The sequence below is a fragment of the Thalassophryne amazonica genome, chromosome 8 (assembly GCF_902500255.1).
Source record: "Thalassophryne amazonica chromosome 8, fThaAma1.1, whole genome shotgun sequence".
Lineage (NCBI taxonomy): Eukaryota > Metazoa > Chordata > Actinopteri > Batrachoidiformes > Batrachoididae > Thalassophryne > Thalassophryne amazonica.
The window spans coordinates 105,589,230-105,610,394 of NC_047110.1; the positions used below are offsets into that span (position 1 = coordinate 105,589,230).

Below are 21,165 nucleotides of genomic sequence, written 5' to 3' on the forward strand. Positions count from 1 at the left end.
ATCACGCTAGTATGTAATTCTTAATGTTTGATGTAAATGAAATCAGAGTTATTTTCAGTGACTTGTATTCATCCTTTGGCTTGTCTAAAGAAATCTGGCCGTAAAAAGTGATGACTGACTATAAATTCATCAAAGCGCACCAGTAACTGTGTCGTGCATTTTATGTTTCACACACAAAAAAGTTTTGTTTTTGTTCAAAATCAACAAAAGTGGTTAATTTGAACTTATTCTGTGCACACTTGAAATTCTGTGCTGACAATTCGAGTTTTATTGTCTTCATTAGGAATGAGAAGGTTCAGGTATCCAGTATTGTCCAAGAATCATCATCAATCAAAACCTGAGTGAGCGCTAGTTTTCAGCAATGAACAATGAAGTTGTTTGCAGAAATCAGATCTACACAGCCTGACCAATATATCAGTAGGCCAACAATATCGGCTAATATGAGCCTTTCATGGACATATCAGTATCTGTGATAATACGAGGTCTATTAGAAAAGTATCCGACCTTATTATTTTTTCAAAAACCATATGGATTTGAATCACGTGTGATTACATCAGACATGCTTGAACCCTCGTGGGCATGCGAGAGTTTTTTCACGCCTGTCGGTTACGTCATTCGCCTGTGGGCAGTCTTTGAGTGAGGAGTCGCCCACCCGCTCGTCGATTTTTTTCATTGTTTAGGAATGGCTCAGAGACTGTTGCTTTGTTTGATCAAAATTTTTTCAAAACTGTAAGGCACAACTGAGTGGACACCATTCAATAAATTCAGCTGGTTTTCGGTAAAAAGTTTAACGGCTGATGAGAGATTTTGGTCTGGTAGTGTCGCTTTAAGGACGGTCCACGGCGCCTGACGGCGATCTGCGCTTCGAGGCGGCAGTGTCTCGCCGTTTCAAGTTGAAAACTTCCACATTTCAGGCTCTGTTGACGCAGTAAGTCGTCAGAGAACAGAGAACTTTCAGAAGAAGTCAGCATGAGGAGTTTATTCGGACATTCCATTGTTAACGGTCATTTTGTAATGAAAGAACGTGCGGGCAGAGTCGCATGTCGGGCTGGACCCGACCGCGGGGGGTCGCGGCAGGAAAAACACCTCCGTTGGAAATCTTAACGGGCAAGTTGGAACATGCCCAAGCTGTTAAACAATTTCTCAGTTACTCACTTGTTGAAAGCCATTAAAAGCCGCCTGAATTCTACAAATGGTTTTCAACACGGAGGTGTTTTTCCTGTCGCGGCGCACACAGATTTGCCGAGTCGTCACGGAAACGACTCGGCGAATTTGCGCGTACGTCTTTCATTAAAAAAAATGTCCTTAAACAGTGGAATGTCCGCATAAATTCCTCATGCGGGCCTCTTCTGAATCTTCTCTGTTCTCTCACGATGTCCTGGGTGAATTAAGCCTTAAATTAGGATGTTTTCAGCTCGAAACAGGCCGACGACGGCGCCTGGAAGCGCTGCAGGACGTCCCGCTCCGTGGGAAGTCCTTACACCGACAGAAACACCCCATAATCTCTCATCAGCCGTTAAACTTTTCACAGAAAACCAGCTTAATTTCTCGAATAGTGTCCACTCGGATATTCCTCACAGGTCCAGAAAAATTTTTGATAAAGCAACGCGCGCCGTCTCAAGCAGCGTGTGAAACAAAGGAATTCAGCCGAGAGGGCGGGACCACATCTCACTCAAGGCCTGCCCACAGGGAAATGACGTCACCGACACGCGTGAAAAAACTCACGCATGCGCACGAGGGTTCAAGCATGATTGGTGTAATCGCATGTCATTCAAATCCATATAGTTAAAAAAAAAAATAAAAGGGTCGGTTTATTATCTAAGAGACCTCGTATGTGTCAACATGAGCACTTTTATTTTACAGAATAAACAATTCACAAAACACTTTAGCTGTTGGAAATGGAAATTGTCATCATGTAGTTTCTGCAGCAGAGGGGATTGTCACAACATTGTTTACAATGTTGTCAAGCATAGCTGGGACACCATCTCAACCTTGGTCACATTAGTTACAAGAGACAGAGGCAAAGCGACCAGTTGTCATTCATTTTTAAAATGAATGGCCAAAATAGATGAGAAGTCTATTTCATTCAAATGGTGAGCAATGAGATGCGGGCTATTACCAATCCAAGTGTAGGCAGAGTGCCGTAGGTTGGTTGTTGGATATATTTATACTTATTTATAATAACGTTCATCTTTAAACTGTAAAACATCAAGCCTCAATTACATTGACATAAGAATTTGACAACGAAATGTTAGGAATCATTTCCATTTACATACACACATTTTATATACAGTAGTGTTCAGAATAATAGTAGTGCTATGTGACTAAAAAGATTAATCCAGGTTTTGAGTATATTTCTTATTGTTACATGGGAAACAAGGTACCAGTAGATTCAGTAGATTCTCACAAATCCAACAAGACCAAGCATTCATGATATGCACACTCTTAAGGCTATGAAATTGGGCTATTAGTAAAAAAAAGTAGAAAAGGGGGTGTTCACAATAATAGTAGTGTGGCATTCAGTCAGTGAGTTCGTCAGTTTTGTGGAACAAACAGGTGTGAATCAGGTGTCCCCTATGTAAGGATGAAGCCAGCACCTGTTGAACATGCTTTTCTCTTTGAAAGCCTGAGGAAAATGGGACGTTCAAGACATTGTTCGGAAGAACAGCATAGTTTGATTAAAAAGTTGATTGGAGAGGGGAAAACTTATACGCAGGTGCAAAAAATTATAGGCTGTTCATCTACAATGATCTCAATGCTTTAAAATGTTAAAAAAAAACCAGAGACGTGGAAGAAATCGGAAAACAACCATCAAGATGGATAGAAGAATAACCAGAATGGCAAAGGCTCACCCATTGATCAGCTCCAGGATGATCAAAGACAGTCTGGAGTTACCTGTAAGTGCTGTGACAGTTAGAAGATGCCTGTGTGAAGCTAATTTATTTGCAAGAATCTCCCGCAAAGTCCCTCTGTTAAATAAAAGACGTGCAGAAGAGGTTACAATTTGCCAAAGAACACATCAACTGGCCTAAAGAGAAATGGAGGAATATTCTGTGGACTGATGAGAGTAAAATTGTTCTTTTTGGGTCCAAGGGCCGCAGACAGTTTGTGAGACGACCCCCAAACTCTGAAATCAAGCCACAGTTCACAGTGAAGACAGTGAAGCATGGTGGTGCAAGCATCATGATATGGGCATGTTTCTACTACTATGGTGTTGGGCCTATATATCGCATACCAGGTATCATGGATCAGTTTGGATATGTCAAAATACTTGAAGAGGTCATGTTGCCTTATGCTGAAGAGGACATGCCCTTGAAATGGGTGTTTCAACAAGACAATGACCCCAAGCACACTAGTAACCGAGCAAAATCTTGGTTCCAAACCAACAAAATTAATGTTTTGGAGTGGCCTGCCCAATCCCTGGACCTAAATCCAATTGAGAACTTGTGGGGTGACATCAAAAAAGCTGTTTCTGAAGCAAAACCAAGAAATGTGAATGAATTGTGGAATGTTGTTAAAGAATCTTGGAGTGGAATAACAGCTGAAAGGTGCCACAAGTTGGATGACTCCATTTCTTGCAGATGTGAAGAAATCATGAAAAACTGTGGTTATATAACTAAATACTAATTTAGTGATTCACAGGATTGCTAAAAAAGCAGTTTGAACATAATAGTTTTGAGTTTGTAGTGTCAACAGCAGATGCTACTATTATTGTGAACACCCCCTTTTCTACTTTTCTTTTACTAACAGCCCAATTTCATAGCCTTAAGAGTGTGCATATCATGAATGCTTGGTCTTGTTGGATTTGTGAGAATCTACTGAATCTACTGGTACCTTGTTTCCCATGTAACAATAAGAAATATACTCAAAACCTGGATTAATCTTTTTAGTGTCTTTTAAGTGAAGTTTAGGGCTAGCGGCCGGCGATCACCATAGTATTTCTTCTGTTTTTCTTGTTGTTTAATGCTGGCAAATTATACAGTATTTTTTGTCTTTCTGATGCCTGATTCTGTTTTTTCTCTGTTTAAGGTGCAGCTCCATCCAGAGATGGGAGTTGTGTTTGTGTTGGCAACCCTCCTGTCCTGTGCACAAACAGCAATTCTTGTATATTCGTCCATGAATTGTTCTGTGAATTATTTCTGTAATTTATGTTTGTAGCATGGCCCAAGCAGAGGGTCACCCCTTTGAGTCTGGTCTGCTTGAGGTTTCTTCCTCAGAGGGAGTTTTTCCTTACCACCATTGCTCTGGGGGTTAGTAAGGTTAGACCTTACCTGTGCGAAGCGCTTTGAGGCAACTCTGTTGTGATTTGGCGCTATATAAAGGAAAATAAATTGAATTGAAATTAGTCACATAGCAATACTATTATTCTGAACACTACTATATATATATATATATATATATATATATATATATATATATATATATATATATATATATATATATATATGAATGACAGCATCAGTTTCCCCAAAAAATTTATGTTGGTCAGGCTTGAATGTAAAGTCACATGGCTTGGAATCACAGTCAAATAAACAAAACAAACAAAAACAGAATCACCCTCTATCACCTGGAATGGCTATGTTGATAATTCTGTTTTTGATACCCATCATTCCCCCTGGAACCTAAACACTAATGACCATGACCATCTATAGAATGTCCTACATTTACGGTACTGTCCTATGCTAAACTGTGGATTACCAGAGCCAGCTGTCTAGATGCTGGACACAGTAGCAGGACTGTTCCAGGATGGCGGACAGTTCCCTGTAACTCTGTTCTCTCCAAGTGGGCAGAAGCCTTTCGTGGTTGAAGGCCTGCAGTTTTGGTGTCCCCTCCCTTAGTACGTGGTACAGGCACGGCCACCTACCCTGGATCCTCAATCTGGTCCTCCGATCCAGTGTGATGCCGCAGACAATCTTCTTTGCGCGAAGCTCGCGCAACGCAGGCAGCTTCAGAGAGGAGAATACCAGACCTCGGCTGGCTGACACATCCAGGAACTCCAGAGAGTCTGACTCCAGAGTGTAGGAGATGCCCAGGTTCCTCAGTGGCACCAGGATGTGCAAAGTCAGAGACTTCAGGTTTGGCAGGGATTTGATTAGTGTCTGCAAGGTTGAGGGAGTGACTAATTTAAAAACCCAGAAGTACTTGAGCTCAAGAACTCTGAGCTGCTGGAACTGTGTGAGAAGTGACACGGACAAGTCCGACCAGTCGAAATGTAAACGCATCTTGGAAATGCGAGGGCAGCTGTGGGTGAGCTTTGTCAGCAGCTCCTGGAAACTGGTAGCCTGTCAAATAAGACATTTATACATTTATATGGATATAGAGTACATACACTGCACACAGGATTACAATTAAAAACAACCTTATCCCATGCTATTAGGGTAGAGCCCAACTGATATGGATGTTTTTGGAGGGGGTCGATACTGATACGAAATTAGGGAGTAAGAAAAAAAAAATTACGATACTAATCTATCTGCCGATATAAAAAGTTTTATTTCTCTCTAACTTTTACAAAATATGCGATAAAATAACATTTATACTGCTGTCTGGGAGCCAATTCTGCCATCCCAGATTACTTTGAGCAACCTCCAACTTAAGTCACGCTGCTGTTACAGTGCCTTCACTTGGATTGGCAGTCACCATGTCACATCGCTTGGCATTTGCATAAAATAGATTTCTCATCTATTCTGGCCTCGCCTAGCTGGCAACATGGAAACCACTGATCTCTTGTCACTGATGCCTATTCTGATTAAAAATGAATGCCAGCTGGTCACTTTGCTTATAGCTAACGTGGCCAGTGGATGATGGGGTCTCGGCAATGTTTGACAGGATTACAAGCAATGCGTTTGGAGTGTCCTCTGCTGGACAAACTACATAATGACACAGTTTCCAAGAGCCAAAGTGATTTTCTGCATTGTATATTCTGTAAAATAAATGTTTACATGTCTGAAAAAAATAATGCTGATACTGAAATATTAGTGAAACACTCATATTGGCCTATATTATCGGCCAACAAATATATCAGGTCAGGCTCTAAATTAGGGCAAGCATGGGATCAATGAAGACATTCACTCAATGAGTCTACAGACTCCAAAATTATTTCTGAACTCTGTAAATAAAGGGACTATGTATACAAATGGCCATAATTCTGAAGTAGTTAATGTAATATTTTGATCAACTCCTTGAATTAAAGCTGAAAATCTACACTAACATCTTTTCATCTCCACTGTCCAATGAATTATGAACCTGAGTGTATGCAGTGTGCTTTTTATTTCATCATGTTCCTATGACCATAGCAGATGTTCCTCTTTCTGAGTCTGAGCTGCTTCAGGTTTCTTCCTGTAATCCAAAAACACTCAGATAATTTTTCTTTACCACTCTCACCAGTGTGCTTGCTCATGGTGTGGCGTAAGGGACCTTTGAGTTAACCTATGATTCAAAGCTGTACAAATGAATGGAACTGAACTGACCTGACCTGACACAGATTTACAATCAAGCTTCATTACAACTTACCTGGTCCATCTTGGTGATGCTGTCCTGGTGTGAGTTGGGGCTGCAGTGAACCCTGAGGTCCAGGGGCTCAAAAAGAGTGAAGGTCCAGTTAAGCTCCAGCTGGCTGAGGTCTCTACAGTCAACATTATCAAGCAGGTGATTCAGCAGCTCGCCCCAGTTATTGCAGCGATCTCCCAGGTCAAAACTTGCCTTCAGCGTCAGCAGGCTAGCTCGGCGGGAGATGAGGTGGTGCGTGTAGTTGTGGACCCAGAATTTCCACCTCTCAAACTCACGGTTTGAAACAAGCAGTCCCTCCTGACCCAGATGGAAGACGCCACGACGGGAATAGTCGGCCACCCGCCACAGCTTCCACGAGCGGACGAGACAGCTCCAGCTCAGGCACACCAAAGCACAGCTACACTTATCCACCTCATTTAGAAAGGAAAAGATGTGCAGCTGGCACGCCATGGGCAGCAGGTTGAATGGGAAGATATCATCCACTGCTTTCCGCCGGCTGTTTAAAGGAACCAGAGTCCTCTTTCTTGGTGACATGATGACAGCTGAAGAAATGATTCTAGTGCGCATGGGCAAATGTCACATTCTCCACCAGAAGGTTTTATGGTCTGGCCTTCCCATGAGTATCTCTGCCCTGGTAAAGTTTCAAATAAAATAAATAATAGTCAATATTTTTATCAATACAGATTGCAATTACGACAAAAAGTTGGGGTGACGTAAGGTCTTTGCCCATTTGGAATGTCAGCATTTTAGAATCTGGTTCTCGAACCCTTCTGATTTCCAACAGTAACCAGGATCGTTCAAGATCAAGTTCACCAGACAAGATCAGGCAGCAGCAGAGTAAGTCAAGACACAGCATTATCTGCAGAATCAGGGAGCGTAAAAAGACCTTCTGCCCCCTACTGCACTGACTTGTGGTTGTCTCACTTTTTGTACAGCTGTCAGTGGAATTGGACTTTAATGTTTTCAGTCAACTCAACATTTTCATGTTACACAGTTCTCCTTTGATAACTGTAAAACAGCAGATCACAAGGAATCATTCCGTGTGATCTGCCCGTTTTAGTTTGTTGTACTTGAACTTGATGGTTTACAATCACTTAATGACCGTAAACAAAATTAGAAGACAGCTTATGTTAAACACATTCAGGAAGAACCACATGACAGGACAATATTCCACAATATATATCAACCAAATTTCAATCCACCATTAAATTCCTTTTGTCCATTTTCTCAATCAAAAAAGATAAACATCTGTACCTCTTTAACAAAATGTTATCGGTGCATCTACCCAACTTATCAATTTTAAGATTCTCAGTTAAACAGGTGAAGATATTTACAAGTTGAGCCAAAAACAATGGATGATGATGAATTAACTTGAAAACTAAACAAGAAATCCAGATGTCTTTGGCTCAACTTGATGCAATAAAATATTTACTTATTTTCTGCATAATATTGAAATTCCATATACAACAACATTTACTGGTATCGTATTTGTTTCTAACTCCACAAAACATTTTCACATGCTTCTGCTGGTAGGTGTGGTAGATTGTTAAAGGGTTATTTCAAACATTTCTAGCTAACTTCTACAAATATTTGGGGGAACTGTCCTTTGTTAGAAGCAGATCAGGTCTGGTCTAGGAGCACGTACTGGTGCCAGTGCATGTAACCACCAAGACATACATCCGACCCATCCCTGACTGGTCCTCAGACGTAAGACTGTGGCTGCCCACTGCTCCCACTGGTGGAATTGTGTCTAACTGTAATTAGGATGGCTTTAATGCAGAGAACAAATTTGTTGGAGGTATCCATGCATGTACAAAGTCAGCCACATGGGGTGGACAGCCAGTACGTTCTGAGTGTCGGTCTCAAGCCTGGAAAAAATGAGTAGGGTTGCATCAGGAAGGGCATCCAGCGTGAAACAAGCCAAAATAAAGATGCAGAGTACAAAGCAAATTTCCATACTGGATCAGATGAGGCCTGGGTTAGCAACGACTGCCACCGTTGCCCAACAGGGTGCTGGCAGAATTGGGCTGCTGCCGGACAAAGAAGAAGGGAAGGAGTAGAATGTGTTCACAGACACCGGGAGAAGAGGAAAACTAGAAGGGTGGAAGTGAGAGTCTGGAACTGGAATGTTGGCAGTATGACTGGTAAAGGGAGAAAACTGGCTGATATGATGGAGAGGAGAAAGGCAGACATATTGTGTGTACAAGAGACCAAGTGGAAGGGAAGTAAGAGCAGGAGCATAGGTGGTGGGTTCAAGCTGTTATATCATGGTGAGGACAGGAAGAGAAATGGTGTTGAGGTCATTTTAAAGGAAGAGTATGATAAGAGTGTGTTGGAGGTTAAGTGAGTGTCTGACAGAGTGATGAGTGTGAGGTTGGAAGTTGAGGGGGTGATAATGAATATCATCAGTGCATATGCCCCACAGGTAGGTTGTGAGATGAAGAAAATTTCTGGAGTGAGTTAGATGAGGTGGTGGAGAGTGTGCCCAAGCATGAAAGAGTAGTGATAGGAGCGGACTTCAATGGGCATGTTGGTGAAGGGAACAGAGGTGATGAGGAAGTAATTGGTAGATATGGTATCAAGGACAGGGATGTAGTTGATTTTGCAAAAAGGATGGAAATGGCTGTGGTGAATACCTACTTTAACAAACGGGAGGACCACAGAAGAGTGGAGGAAGGTGCACACAGGTGGATCACATTCTGTGTAGGCAACACAAGCAAAAAGAAATCAGAGACTGTAAGGTGGTGGCAGGAGAAAGTGTAGCTAGACAGCATAGGATGGTGATTTGTAGGATGACTTTAGAGGTGAAGAAAAAGAAGAGAGTGAGAGCTCAACAAAGGATCAGATGATGGAAGGTGAAGGAGGAAGACTGTTGTGTGAAATTCAGTGAGCAGGTGAAAGAGGCACTGGATGGAGGGGAAGTAATTTTGGACAACTGGAAATGTACTGCAGATGTGGTGAGGGAGACAGCTAGAAAGGTACTGTGTGTGACAACTGGACAGCGGAAGGAAGAAAAGGAGACTTGGTGATGGAACAAAGGTGCCCAGGAAAGCATAAGGAGAATGAGGTTCCCAAAAAAGAATTGGGATAGTTGGAGAGATGAAGAAAGAAGACAGGAGTATAAGGAGGTGCAGCATAAGGCGAAAAGAGAAAAAGCAAAAGCTAAGGAAAAGGTATTTAGCATGCTGTACAAGAAGTTGAATAGTAAGGAAGGAGAAAAGGACTTGTACCGATTGGCCAGACAAAGGGACAGAGCTGGAAAGGATGTGCAGCAGGTTAGGGTGGTAAAAGTGTTGGGAAAGTGTAGCGACACGGACCCACAACAGGGGGCGTAAATGAATGGACAATGAAAGAGCCGAATATGAACACTTTACTGTTGTGAAAGAGCACAACCAAAATACAGAGGATTACAGAATTTTGCAAACAGTCAATCCACAGAGGTGACGTGTGGGCAGGCTCGAGGATAGAAGACGTCTGTCCTGAGAGGAACCGGAACCACACGATTTCCTCCGCCACCGAACCCGGAGAATACTGGAGCCGCCAAGTCCCGAGTACCCAGGTGGCCACCGTCTCCGAATGTCGGATCTGGTACTGCTGGCGATGAGCAAAAACAGTGAGATGTGGGTGTGTGCACGCCCAGTAACAACAATGGTGGGAGAGTGGAAAGGCAGTTGGTCCAGATGACATTCCAGTGGAAACATGGAAGTGTCTTGGAGGCATGGACATGTCTAGGAGAGATGGCAGTGGAGTTTCTAACCAGATTGTTTAATAAAATCTTGGAAAGTGAGAGAATGCCTGAGGAGTGGAGACTGTGTGCTAGTTCCTACTTTTAAGAACAAGGGTAATGTGAATGATGGCATAACTACAGAGGCATAAAGTTGATCAGCCACAGCATGAAGTAATGGGAAAGTGTAGTAGAAGTGAGGCTTAGAAAACAGGTGACGCTTGGTGAGCAGCAATATGGTTCCATGCAGAGAAAGGGCACTACAGATGTAATGTTTGCTCTGAGAACGCTGATTGAGAAGTACAGAGAATGTTTATAGATTTAGAAAATGCTTATGACAGGGTGCCAAGAGAAGAGTTGTGGTATTGTATGAGGAAGTCTGGAGTGGCAGAGAAGAATGTGAGGGTAGTGCAGGACATGTACAAGAATAGTGTGACAGCGGTGAGATGCACAGTAGGAATGACAGACTCATTCAAGGTGGAGGTGGGATTACACCAAGGATCAGCTCTGAGTCCTTTCTTGTTCGCAGTGGTGATGGGCAGGTTGACTGATGAGATCAGACAGGAGTGTCCATGGACTATGATGTTTCCAGATGACATTGTGATCTGTAGAGAGAGTAGAGTGCAAGTTGAGTCTAGTCTGGTGAGGTGGAGATATGCTTTGGAGAGAAGAGGAATGAAAGTCCGTAGGAGAAAGACTGAGTACATGTGTGTGAATGAGAAGGAGCTTGGTGGAATAGTGCGGCTACCAGGAACAGAACTGGTGAAAGTAGCTGAGTTTAAATACTTGGGGTCAACTGCCCAAAGTAATGGAGAGTGTAGTAGAGAGGAGACGAAGAGAGTGCAGGCAGGGTGGAGTGGATGGAGAAAGGTGGCAAGAGTGATTTGTGACTGAAGAATATCTGCAAGACTGAAGGGGAAAGTTTACAAGACAGGAGTGAGGCCAGCTATGCTGGACGGCTTAGAGGCAGTGGCACTAACACAAAGACAGAAGGCAGAGCTGAAGATGTTGCAATTCTCTTTGGGAGTGACGAGAATGGACAGGATTAGGAATGAACATATCAGAGGGACAGTTCAGGTGGGACAGCTTGGAGACAAAGTCAGAGAGGTGAGGCTGAGATGGTTTGGACATGTGTAGAGGAGGGACCCAGGGTATATAGAGAGAAGGATGATGAAGATGGCGCCACTGGGCAGAAGGAGAAGAGGGAGGCCAAAGAGGAGATTTATGGATGTGGTGAGGGAGGACATGCAGGTGGTTGGTGTGACAGAGGAAGACACAGAGGACAGGATTGATCTACTGTTGCGACACTTAACGGGAACAGCCAAAAGAAGATCCATGTATGTACAATGACAATAAAGGCTCGAAGGTAGACAAATCTGCCACAGCCATGTGAAATATGGGCATCCTGCATGCTGATTCACGCATACTGAAAGGCCCCACATAACCACAATACAGTAGCTGATGCTTACTCAGAATGTACAACAGTATTCAGAATAATAGTAGTGCTATGTGACTAAAAAGATTAATCCAGGTTTTGAATAAATTTCTTATTGTTACATGGGAAACAAACTCAAAACTATTATGTTCAAACTGCTTTTTTAGCAATCCTGTGAATCACTAAACTAGTATTTAGTTGTATAACCACAGTTTTTCATGATTTCTTCACATCTGCGAGGCCTTAATTTTGTTGGTTTGGAATCAAGATTTTGCTCGTTTACTAGTGTGCTTGGGGTCATTGTCTTGTTGAAACACCCATTTCAAGGGCATGTCCTCTTCAGCATAAGGCAACATGACCTCTTCAAATATTTTGACATATCCAAACTGATCCATGATACCTGGTATGCGATATATAGGCCCAACACCATAGTAGGAGAAACATGCCCATATCATGATGCTTGCACCACCATGCTTCACTGTCTTCACTGTGAACTGTGGCTTGAATTCAGAGTTTGGGGGTCGTCTCACAAAAGTGTCTGCAGCCCTTGGACCCAAAAAGAACAATTTTACTCCCATCAGTCCACAAAATGTTCCTCCATTTCTCTTTAGGCCAGTTGATGTGTTCTTTGGCAAATTGTAACCTCTTCTGCACGTCTTTTATTTAATAGAGGGACTTTGCAGGGGATTCTTGCAAATAAATTAGCTTCACACAGGCGTCTTCTAACTGTCACAGCACTTACAGGTAACTCCAGACTGTATTTGATCATCCTGGAGCTGATCAATGGGTGAGCCTTTGCCATTCTGGTTATTCTTCGATCAATTTTGATGGTTGTTTTCTGTTTTCTTCCACGCGTCTCTGGTTTTTTTGAACATTTTAAAGCATTGGAGATCATTGTAGATGAACAGCCTATAATTTTTTGCACCTGCGTATAAGTTTTCCCCTCTCCAATCAACTTTTTAATCAAACTACGCTGTTCTTCTGAACAATGTCTTGAACGTCCCATTTTCCTCATGCTTTCAAAGAGAAAAGCATGTTCAACAGGTGCTGGCTTCTTCCTTAAATAGGGGACACCTGATTCACACCTGTTTGTTCCACAAAATTGACGAACTCACTGACTGAATGCCACACTACTATTATTGTGAACACCCCCTTTTCTACTTTTTTTACTAATAGCCCAATTTCATAGCCTTAAGAGTGTTGCTTGCAGCTGTGTATGTTTGCTTTTAATGTATGCAAACTGTCGCTTGTTGCCCTTGACGCACTCCTGCCCACTACGTTTTTGTTTTTTTTGCATTGTTGAAATGCTATCCCTTCTCAAAACGGTAAAAAGCAAATGGCACTTAAGTTTCCAGATGTACAGCAGGACACACTGCTTCTTTGCCAGGGCTGGGAACATCAGATTGCAAAGTTCAGAGTCCTTGTGCCCCCCCCCCCCCCAAAAAAAGGAGAAAACATTGCCATTTATACGCACAAGCAAACTTAAATCCCGTTTCTTGCTTCAGCATTGAGAACAAGACAGAGGGAGAGAGTGAGAGAGAGAGAGGGTGGGGGGGGAGGAAGGGAGAGAGGGGGGGGGGGGAGAGAGAGAGAGATAGCGCTGTCTCTCTCTCTCTCTCTCTCGCTGCCTTTTTTCAAAACACTGCTGTTTCTGATCACTGGGCACTGTGGCTGTGTGATCATGCAGTCAGTCACATGCACGTGTGCTGGTTCAATTACCTGTTCTGATCAGGGACACGTCCAGTTCTGATTATGCACACACAGGCGTTACTTACGTGGATCAGCCACAAATACACGCTCTTCACCTTCTTTCCAGCTGATTCACTCTGGATGAATGCATTCAGTGTTTGGATGTGTTTTAGGACACGTACACGCGTGCACAAAAGGACTGTCTCATATAGCGACTCAAACGTTGTTCAGAAAAGAATGCAGCCATTTGCAATCTTTCTGTTCCGATCTTTCTATCTTTTCTGTTTTTATATATCACACCTCTGTGGCTCAAAGCTGTTCAAACATGAATGTCCACTGCTGCTGAAACTTTTTCACACTTGATGCTCAAAGTCACACTTCTGTAAACTGAGGCCTGGTCTGCACAAACCGAGGCACAGTTCGCTCTGAGAGATGACCGTAGATGAAATTTTTGAACTGTCAGACACTGAAATGGTCAGCAGGCTCTTCGTTCTACACAGGCTGGAGGACAACAAGCCCTCAGTGCTCATGAACAGAATGCTGCAGCTCCTGAGAGGACACCAGCTGGACTTTTTGTGAACCAACTCCCTCCTCAGGTGCACGCAGCATTGGCCAACACCAAGATCATGGACTGCCGTGCGCTGGCAGAAGAGGCTGACAAATTCTTCTGGCCAACCAGTACCACAGCATGACAGCAGCCACACTCGCCCTATCACACGCAGCAGCAGAAGGCCCACACCACACACCAGCAGGCCCACACCACACACCAGCACCGCCCCATGGAGGAAGCAGCTGCATCTCTACCTCCACAGTAGCGCTCACAAACCGGCTTCTGTTTCTACCACGCAATGTTTGGAGTCACCAACTCAGTCTCTCTGTCTGCTTTTTTTTTTTTTTTTTCGAGACCTGCTGTTTGTGTTCTCTGGATTTTGAAAGAAATCCATTTTATGAATTGAAAGAATGTAATCATGTTTTCTGATGTGCATTTTAATGGATGGATCCCTGCTGGCTCATGTACACACATCAATCAATCAATCAATTTTTTTATATAGCGCCAAATCACAACAAACAGTTCCCCCAAGGCGCTTTATATTGTAAGGCAAGGCCATACAATAATTATGTAAAACCCCAACGGTCAAAACGACCCCCTGTGAGCAAGCACTTGGCTACAGTGGTAAGGAAAAACTCCCTTTTAACAGGAAGAAACCTCCAGCAGAACCAGGCTCAGGGAGGGGCAGTCTTCTGCTGGGACTGGTTGGGGCTGAGGGAGAGAACCAGGAAAAAGACATGCTGTGGAGGGGAGCAGAGATCGATCACTAATGATTAAATGCAGAGTGGTGCATACAGAGCAAAAAGAGAAAGAAACAGTGCATCATGGGAACCCCCCAGCAGTCTACGTCTATAGCAGCATAACTAAGGGATGGTTCAGGGTCACCTGATCCAGCCCTAACTATAAGCTTTAGCAAAAAGGAAAGTTTTAAGCCTAATCTTAAAAGTAGAGAGGGTGTCTGTCTCCCTGATCTGAATTGGGAGCTGGTTCCACAGGAGAGGAGCCTGAAAGCTGAAGGCTCTGCCTCCCATTCTACTCTTACAAACCCTAGGAACTACAAGTAAGCCTGCAGTCTGAGAGCGAAGCGCTCTATTGGGGTGATATGGTACTACGAGGTCCCTAAGATAAGATGGGACCTGATTATTCAAAATCTTATAAGTAAGAAGAAGAATTTTAAATTCTATTCTAGAATTAACAGGAAGCCAATGAAGAGAGGCCAATATGGGTGAGATATGCCCTCTCCTTCTAGTCCCCGTCAGCATTTTGAATTAACTGAAGGCTTTTTAGGGAACTTTTAGGACAACCTGATAATAATGAATTACAACAGTCCAGCCTAGAGGAAATAAATGCATGAATTAGTTTTTCAGCATCACTCTGAGACAAGACCTTTCTGATTTTAGAGATATTGCGTAAATGCAAAAAAGCAGTCCTACATATTTGTTTAATATGCGCTTTGAATGACATATCCTGATCAAAAATGACTCCAAGATTTCTCACAGTATTACTAGAGGTCAGGGTAATGCCATCCAGAGTAAGGATCTGGTTAGACACCATGTTTCTAAGATTTGTGGGGCCAAGTACAATAACTTCAGTTTTATCTGAGTTTAAAAGCAGGAAATTAGAGGTCATCCATGTCTTTATGTCTGTAAGACAATCCTGCAGTTTAGTTAATTGGTGTGTGTCCTCTGGCTTCATGGATAGATAAAGCTGGGTATCATCTGCGTAACAATGAAAATTTAAGCAATACCGTCTAATAATACTGCCTAAGGGAAGCATGTATAAAGTGAATAAAATTGGTCCTAGCACAGAACCTTGTGGAACTCCATAATTAACCTTAGTCTGTGAAGAAGATTCCCCATTTACATGAACAAATTGTAATCTATTAGACAAATATGATTCAAACCACCGCAGCGCAGTGCCTTTAATACCTATGGCATGCTCTAATCTCTGTAATAAAATTTTATGGTCAACAGTATCAAAAGCAGCACTGAGGTCTAACAGAACAAGCACAGAGATGAGTCCACTGTCTGAGGCCATAAGAAGATCATTTGTAACCTTCACTAATGCTGTTTCTGTACTATGATGAATTCTAAAACCTGACTGAAACTCTTCAAATAGACCATTCCTCTGCAGATGATCAGTTAGCTGTTTTACAACTACCCTTTCAAGAATTTTTGAGAGAAAAGGAAGGTTGGAGATTGGCCTATAATTAGCTAAGATAGCTGGGTCAAGTGATGGCTTTTTAAGTAATGGTTTAATTACTGCCACCTTAAAAGCCTGTGGTACATAGCCAACTAACAAAGATAGATTGATCATATTTAAGATCGAAGCATTAAATAATGGTAGGGCTTCCTTGAGCAGCCTGGTAGGAATGGGGTCTAATAAACATGTTGATGGTTTGGATGAAGTAACTAATGAAAATAACTCAGACAGAACAATCGGAGAGAAAGTGTCTAACCAAATACCGGCATCACTGAAAGCAGCCAAAGATAACGATACGTCTTTGGGATGGTTATGAGTAATTTTTTCTCTAATAGTTAAAATTTTGTTAGCAAAGAAAGTCATGAAGTCATTACTAGTTAAAGTTAATGGAATACTCAGCTCAATAGAGCTCTGACTCTTTGTCAGCCTGGCTACAGTGCTGAAAAGAAACCTGGGGTTGTTCTTATTTTCTTCAATTAGTGATGAGTAGAAAGATGTCCTAGCTTTACGGAGGGCTTTTTTATAGAGCAACAGACTCTTTTTCCAGGCTAAGTGAAGATCTTCTAAATTAGTGAGACGCCATTTCCTCTCCAACTTACGGGTTATCTGCTTTAAGCTACGAGTTTGTGAGTTATACCACGGAGTCAGGCACTTCTGATTTAAAGCTCTCTTTTTTAGAGGAGCTACATCAGGCTGTGTGGATCATTTATCACAGACTTGCGCACGTTGGATCAGATGTGCTGCAGGCTGTGTGGATCAAGCCTGTCCACACACAAATCTGAAACCTTTTCACACTCTATAAACTGCCGTCTGGTTTGCACAAACTGAGGCGCAGTTCACTCTCAGAGATCACCAGAGACACAAAATATTATTACTTCATGTCGACCCTCAGCTCCATGCTCCTGCAAAGCCTCCCTGCTGTGAATAAATACACAGCCATCAAGGATATGTCGGCACTTAGCAGCACCAAGACAACAAGGGTGATCACGCTGCAAAGCCTCTCCCTCCACAGAAGCACTTCTACCACGCAACGTTCGGAGCCACGACTCAGTTTCTACAGTGTACAGCTGTGCAGATTTGTATGCAGTAGCTCAGTGTAGCGCAGAGGTACATGCAGAAGCGCACTTGCTTAAAATGGCGTGCTTTAATTGTTAGTGCTCTACGCAGAAAAAAATTAAACATGTTTACTTTCTTCCGCTTACTGCTGCGTTGGGGAGCAAAAACTTACCGCTGAGCTGCATAACTCAACGTAGTAGGTACGCTACAATGCGCAACTCTACAGTTGTGCCAGTGTAAAAGGGGCTTAACTGACCAGCAACTCCATAAACTCTTCCAAGGCATCTCTCAATCAGAGGACCCAAAGGCATGAATATCACTGCGTCAAACGCTTGACACTTTCGCCACACAAACGTACGATGGCCAAGTCCAGGAAGAGGCAGAGCCCTGCCAAATTTTGGTGATAATCCAGATTAAGTTCTGCTTGTTTGGTACCCGTACCTGCTCAATCTCACAGTTGTGCAGGTTCCAGCAGTCAGTCCAGAGTCATAAAAGCTGGTTCAGTTCAGGACTTGGTGTGCACCTAGTCAAGCATAACAAACAAATGGTGGGAAGTACAAACCAGTTAACAACAACCAACTAACTCAACGTGTAGTTGAGTTTTTTCTTAATCATTGAGCAAATTAGCTGAGCTGATGTAAAACTGTCTTGATTAGTTGTGCAGTTATTTATTCACCTTTTGATTGAACAGGATTCTTCTCTTCTTGAACTACAAAGAACAAAACCAACAAACGTTAAATTAAACCTTGAAACTGCGCATAAGCAAAATTCCAAAAATACATTTTGATACGACGATGTACTAAAGACTATGAAATCACAGCCTATTATGCAAATAAATAAATAAAAAAATAACGTCAAATTCAGCAGCTAAGAAAGCTAGCTACCGAATAGCTGGGCTCTGTTGTTGTTTTTCCATGTCGTTGGACTGATGACGTCATCATCAGACGCCGGTTGGACCGCACTTTTTTTTTCTTTTTTAAATGTATAAATCAAATACAAACTGCTGTACAAAATCCTGAAATAGCTGCATACATGAAAATAAAACAAAAACAAAAACACAAGTAGCTTACTGTATTTACAAATAATTAAAGAAAATAAAATATAGGGCAACCAAACATTTACAAAATCATATTTTTCTATAAAAGAAACTAGTAAAGCATTATTGGATTCAATCATTGATAAAGACTAATAAATGTTTGGTTTTGTCTTGAAAAAACGGCTTGTGTCTGTAATGTTTGCTTAGTGAATTTATATTATTAATACCAAAGTCATTACTTACGAAATATTCCAAATGGGATGTCTGTAATGCTTAGATCCCCGATCCAAATTCCCTTAGAAACAATGCATTGTCAAACCAAAAGCTTTGCATTGTTTCACACAAAAAGAAAAGATGATCCAGCAGTTCTTCAATTCCTGTCTCTCCAAAGCCACTTATCCATTTGGAATCTGTTTAAAAACTCCTTAGTTGGAAAAATCTTGTTAATAATTTTAAAATGGAGTTATTTCGTCTTTGGTGCCACTGGAAATGTTAAATATTTACATCCAATCTTTTTTATTTCATCATTTCCAAAATCTTAAAGAATATAATCTCTCTTGGGCGAATAGGTGGTAGAATTAGTAAGTAAGATGCGTCTTATAAATTCCTTGTTGCATCTGTAATCACAGAAATCAGTACCATTAATGTTAAGTTTTCTTATAGCAGGGGTGACTTTCCCATATATTATATCTTGTTTAATCACAGCTAGAAGGGATATTGGAGAGCTTTCACGATCTATCTCGGTACACATAATTCAGTATGATGAAAAATATTACCATTACCATCCATTAAGTGGGCCAAAGCTCTGGAGAACCATTCAGACATAAAAAGAGATTTTTTTTTTTTTTTTTTTTTTAACCAGTATATAGTCATTGTACCTCACTGGTGTATTGTGTGAAGTTATGTTTGAATATACGTTTCCAATACTGTTGGGGGAAATCTGAAAGTTTCAGAGGGAGTTTTTAAGGTCATAATCACATCTTAAGAGAAAATCCAGTCCACCTGCTTTTTCAAAAATCAGATGTTGGACCGCACGTTTTGCACCAGCAGAGCTTCGTGGGATGGGATAGATAAATAGATAGATAAATAAAAAAGAAATAAAAATAAAATCTGGCTTCTTTTGTAGATTTACACACAAAAAGTCGAACTTTACTGAATAACGAAAAGTTTATATCGGTGATGGATAGATGCTTTAACTAAAAAAAAAAAACAAAAACAAAAAAAAACAGCTCAGTTCTAATGCAGAAACGACACAGATAGACACCAGATGTCGCTGATTCATAAGTATCCGGTTAGTGTGACGTAACGCATCATGTGATTGTCAACTTCCTGCTCCAAACAAACACTGAGAACTGCCCTGAGACGATTTGATCAGGCTGCATTTACACCGTTGCACACGGACAACAGCATTAACATCGCAACATAAAACTCTCCTGGATATATTAACTGGGTTTTTAGACGTTGTCACTGCGTTTGTTTTATGTAAAAATGTCAGACACTCAGTTTCTCCATTATTTTCAATAGGAGTTGCTGTGAGCTTCGATCGCTTCCTGTTCATGTTCGGGGAGAAAGTTTTTTTTTTTATTAACAAACAGACATGCATATTTTACCTGTGCATAATAAAATATGTAAAGTAAAAGAAAAAAACGTTTTATTAAGTGTTCTGATCGTAGAACCAGACGAATGCGCTTAACGGAGGCGTAGAAGGGAGGGACGGAGGTTTGCGCACAATGTAAACACAAACTAAACTTAAACTGCAAATCCTTAAAAGGATCAAACAGACGTAACTTTAATTGTAAACTTGCGGGTCTTTGGACCCGGAAAGAGGTATCACGTGATGCGTTACGTCAGCGCTTAACAACCGGATGGCACAGACTAGTCCGCCATATTGGTAAGGGTCCAATGCACGCGTCGAAGGAAAAAAATGTAAAAAAGTACACATAATACATACATAACATTCCATATGGTGTTTTACTAAGGTAGTGAGCGATCTTTTGCAGGAGAATTTTAATTTATTTCATTTATATAGCGCCAAATTACAACAAAGTTGCCTCAAGGCGCTTCACACAAGTAAGGTCTAACCTTACCAACCCCCAGAGCAAGAACACAGGTGACAGTGGTAAGGAAAAACTCCCTCTGAGGAAGAAACCTCAAGCAGACCAGGCTCAAAGGGGTGACCCTCTGCTTGGGCCATGCTACAAACACAAATTACAAAACAATTCACAAAACGAACATACAGGAAATGATGCCAGTGCACAGACAGGAAGGCCTCAGAAAACAGACAACACACCCATCTCTGGATGGAGTTGCACCTCAAACTGAGAGAAAAAAACAGAATCAGGCATCAGAAAGAACAGCATTAAGCAACAAGAACAACAAAATAAATAACTAAGGTGATCTAGCCCTAAGCTTCACTAAAAGACCCAGAAAATACATAAAGTTGAGGCCGCAGTCCGTTCTGTTTCCTAATAAAATGAATTTAAAAGAGTAAAAAAGCATAGTAACATACTATGCCAATATGCTAGCCATACAAAAGGGAAAATAAGTGTGTCTTAAGTCTGGACTTAAAAGTCTCTATAGAATCTGACTGTTTTATTGATGCAGGGAGATCATTCCACAGAACAGGGGCATGATAAGAGAAAGCTCTGTGACCTGTAGACTTCTTATTCACCCTAGCAACACAAAGTAGTCCTAGACCCGGAGAACGCAAAGCCCGGGCTGGTACGTAGGGTTTAAGTAGTCAGCTAAGTAGGGAGGTGCCAGTCCGTGAACAATTTTATAGGTTAGTAGCAGAACCTTAAAATCTGATCTCACTGGGACAGGAAGCCAGTGAAGAGATGACAAAATGGGTGTAATGTGGTCAAACTTTCTGCTTCATGTCAAAACTCTGGCAGCAGTATTTTGAACCAATTGGAGAGTCCTAATGCTGAACTGTGGTAAACCAGAAAATAGAACATTGTAGTAGT

At 41.8% G+C, this 21,165-nt stretch overlaps 1 protein-coding gene across 2 annotated transcripts; it reads right to left on the reverse strand.

The window, feature by feature from the left end:
* Positions 1–4,548: 4,548 nt before the first annotated feature.
* Positions 4,549–18,097, reverse strand: si:dkey-12e7.1 (uncharacterized protein LOC557553 homolog). 2 transcript variants are annotated; one of them, XM_034177174.1, is made up of 5 exons: positions 18,048–18,097; positions 17,840–17,872; positions 17,605–17,686; positions 6,511–7,138; positions 4,549–5,282 (listed from the first exon to the last, which is right to left on the reverse strand). In XM_034177174.1, the coding sequence occupies exons 4-5, from the start codon at positions 7,072–7,074 to the stop codon at positions 4,695–4,697; spliced, it is 1,152 nt and encodes a 383-aa protein (XP_034033065.1). In that variant the 5' UTR covers positions 7,075–7,138; positions 17,605–17,686; positions 17,840–17,872; positions 18,048–18,097; the 3' UTR covers positions 4,549–4,694. The 2 variants fall into 2 exon arrangements, with proteins under 2 accessions (XP_034033065.1, XP_034033066.1); XM_034177175.1 differs by lacking the exons at positions 17,605–17,686; positions 18,048–18,097 and having other exon boundaries at positions 17,840–17,896.
* Positions 18,098–21,165: the final 3,068 nt, after the last annotated feature.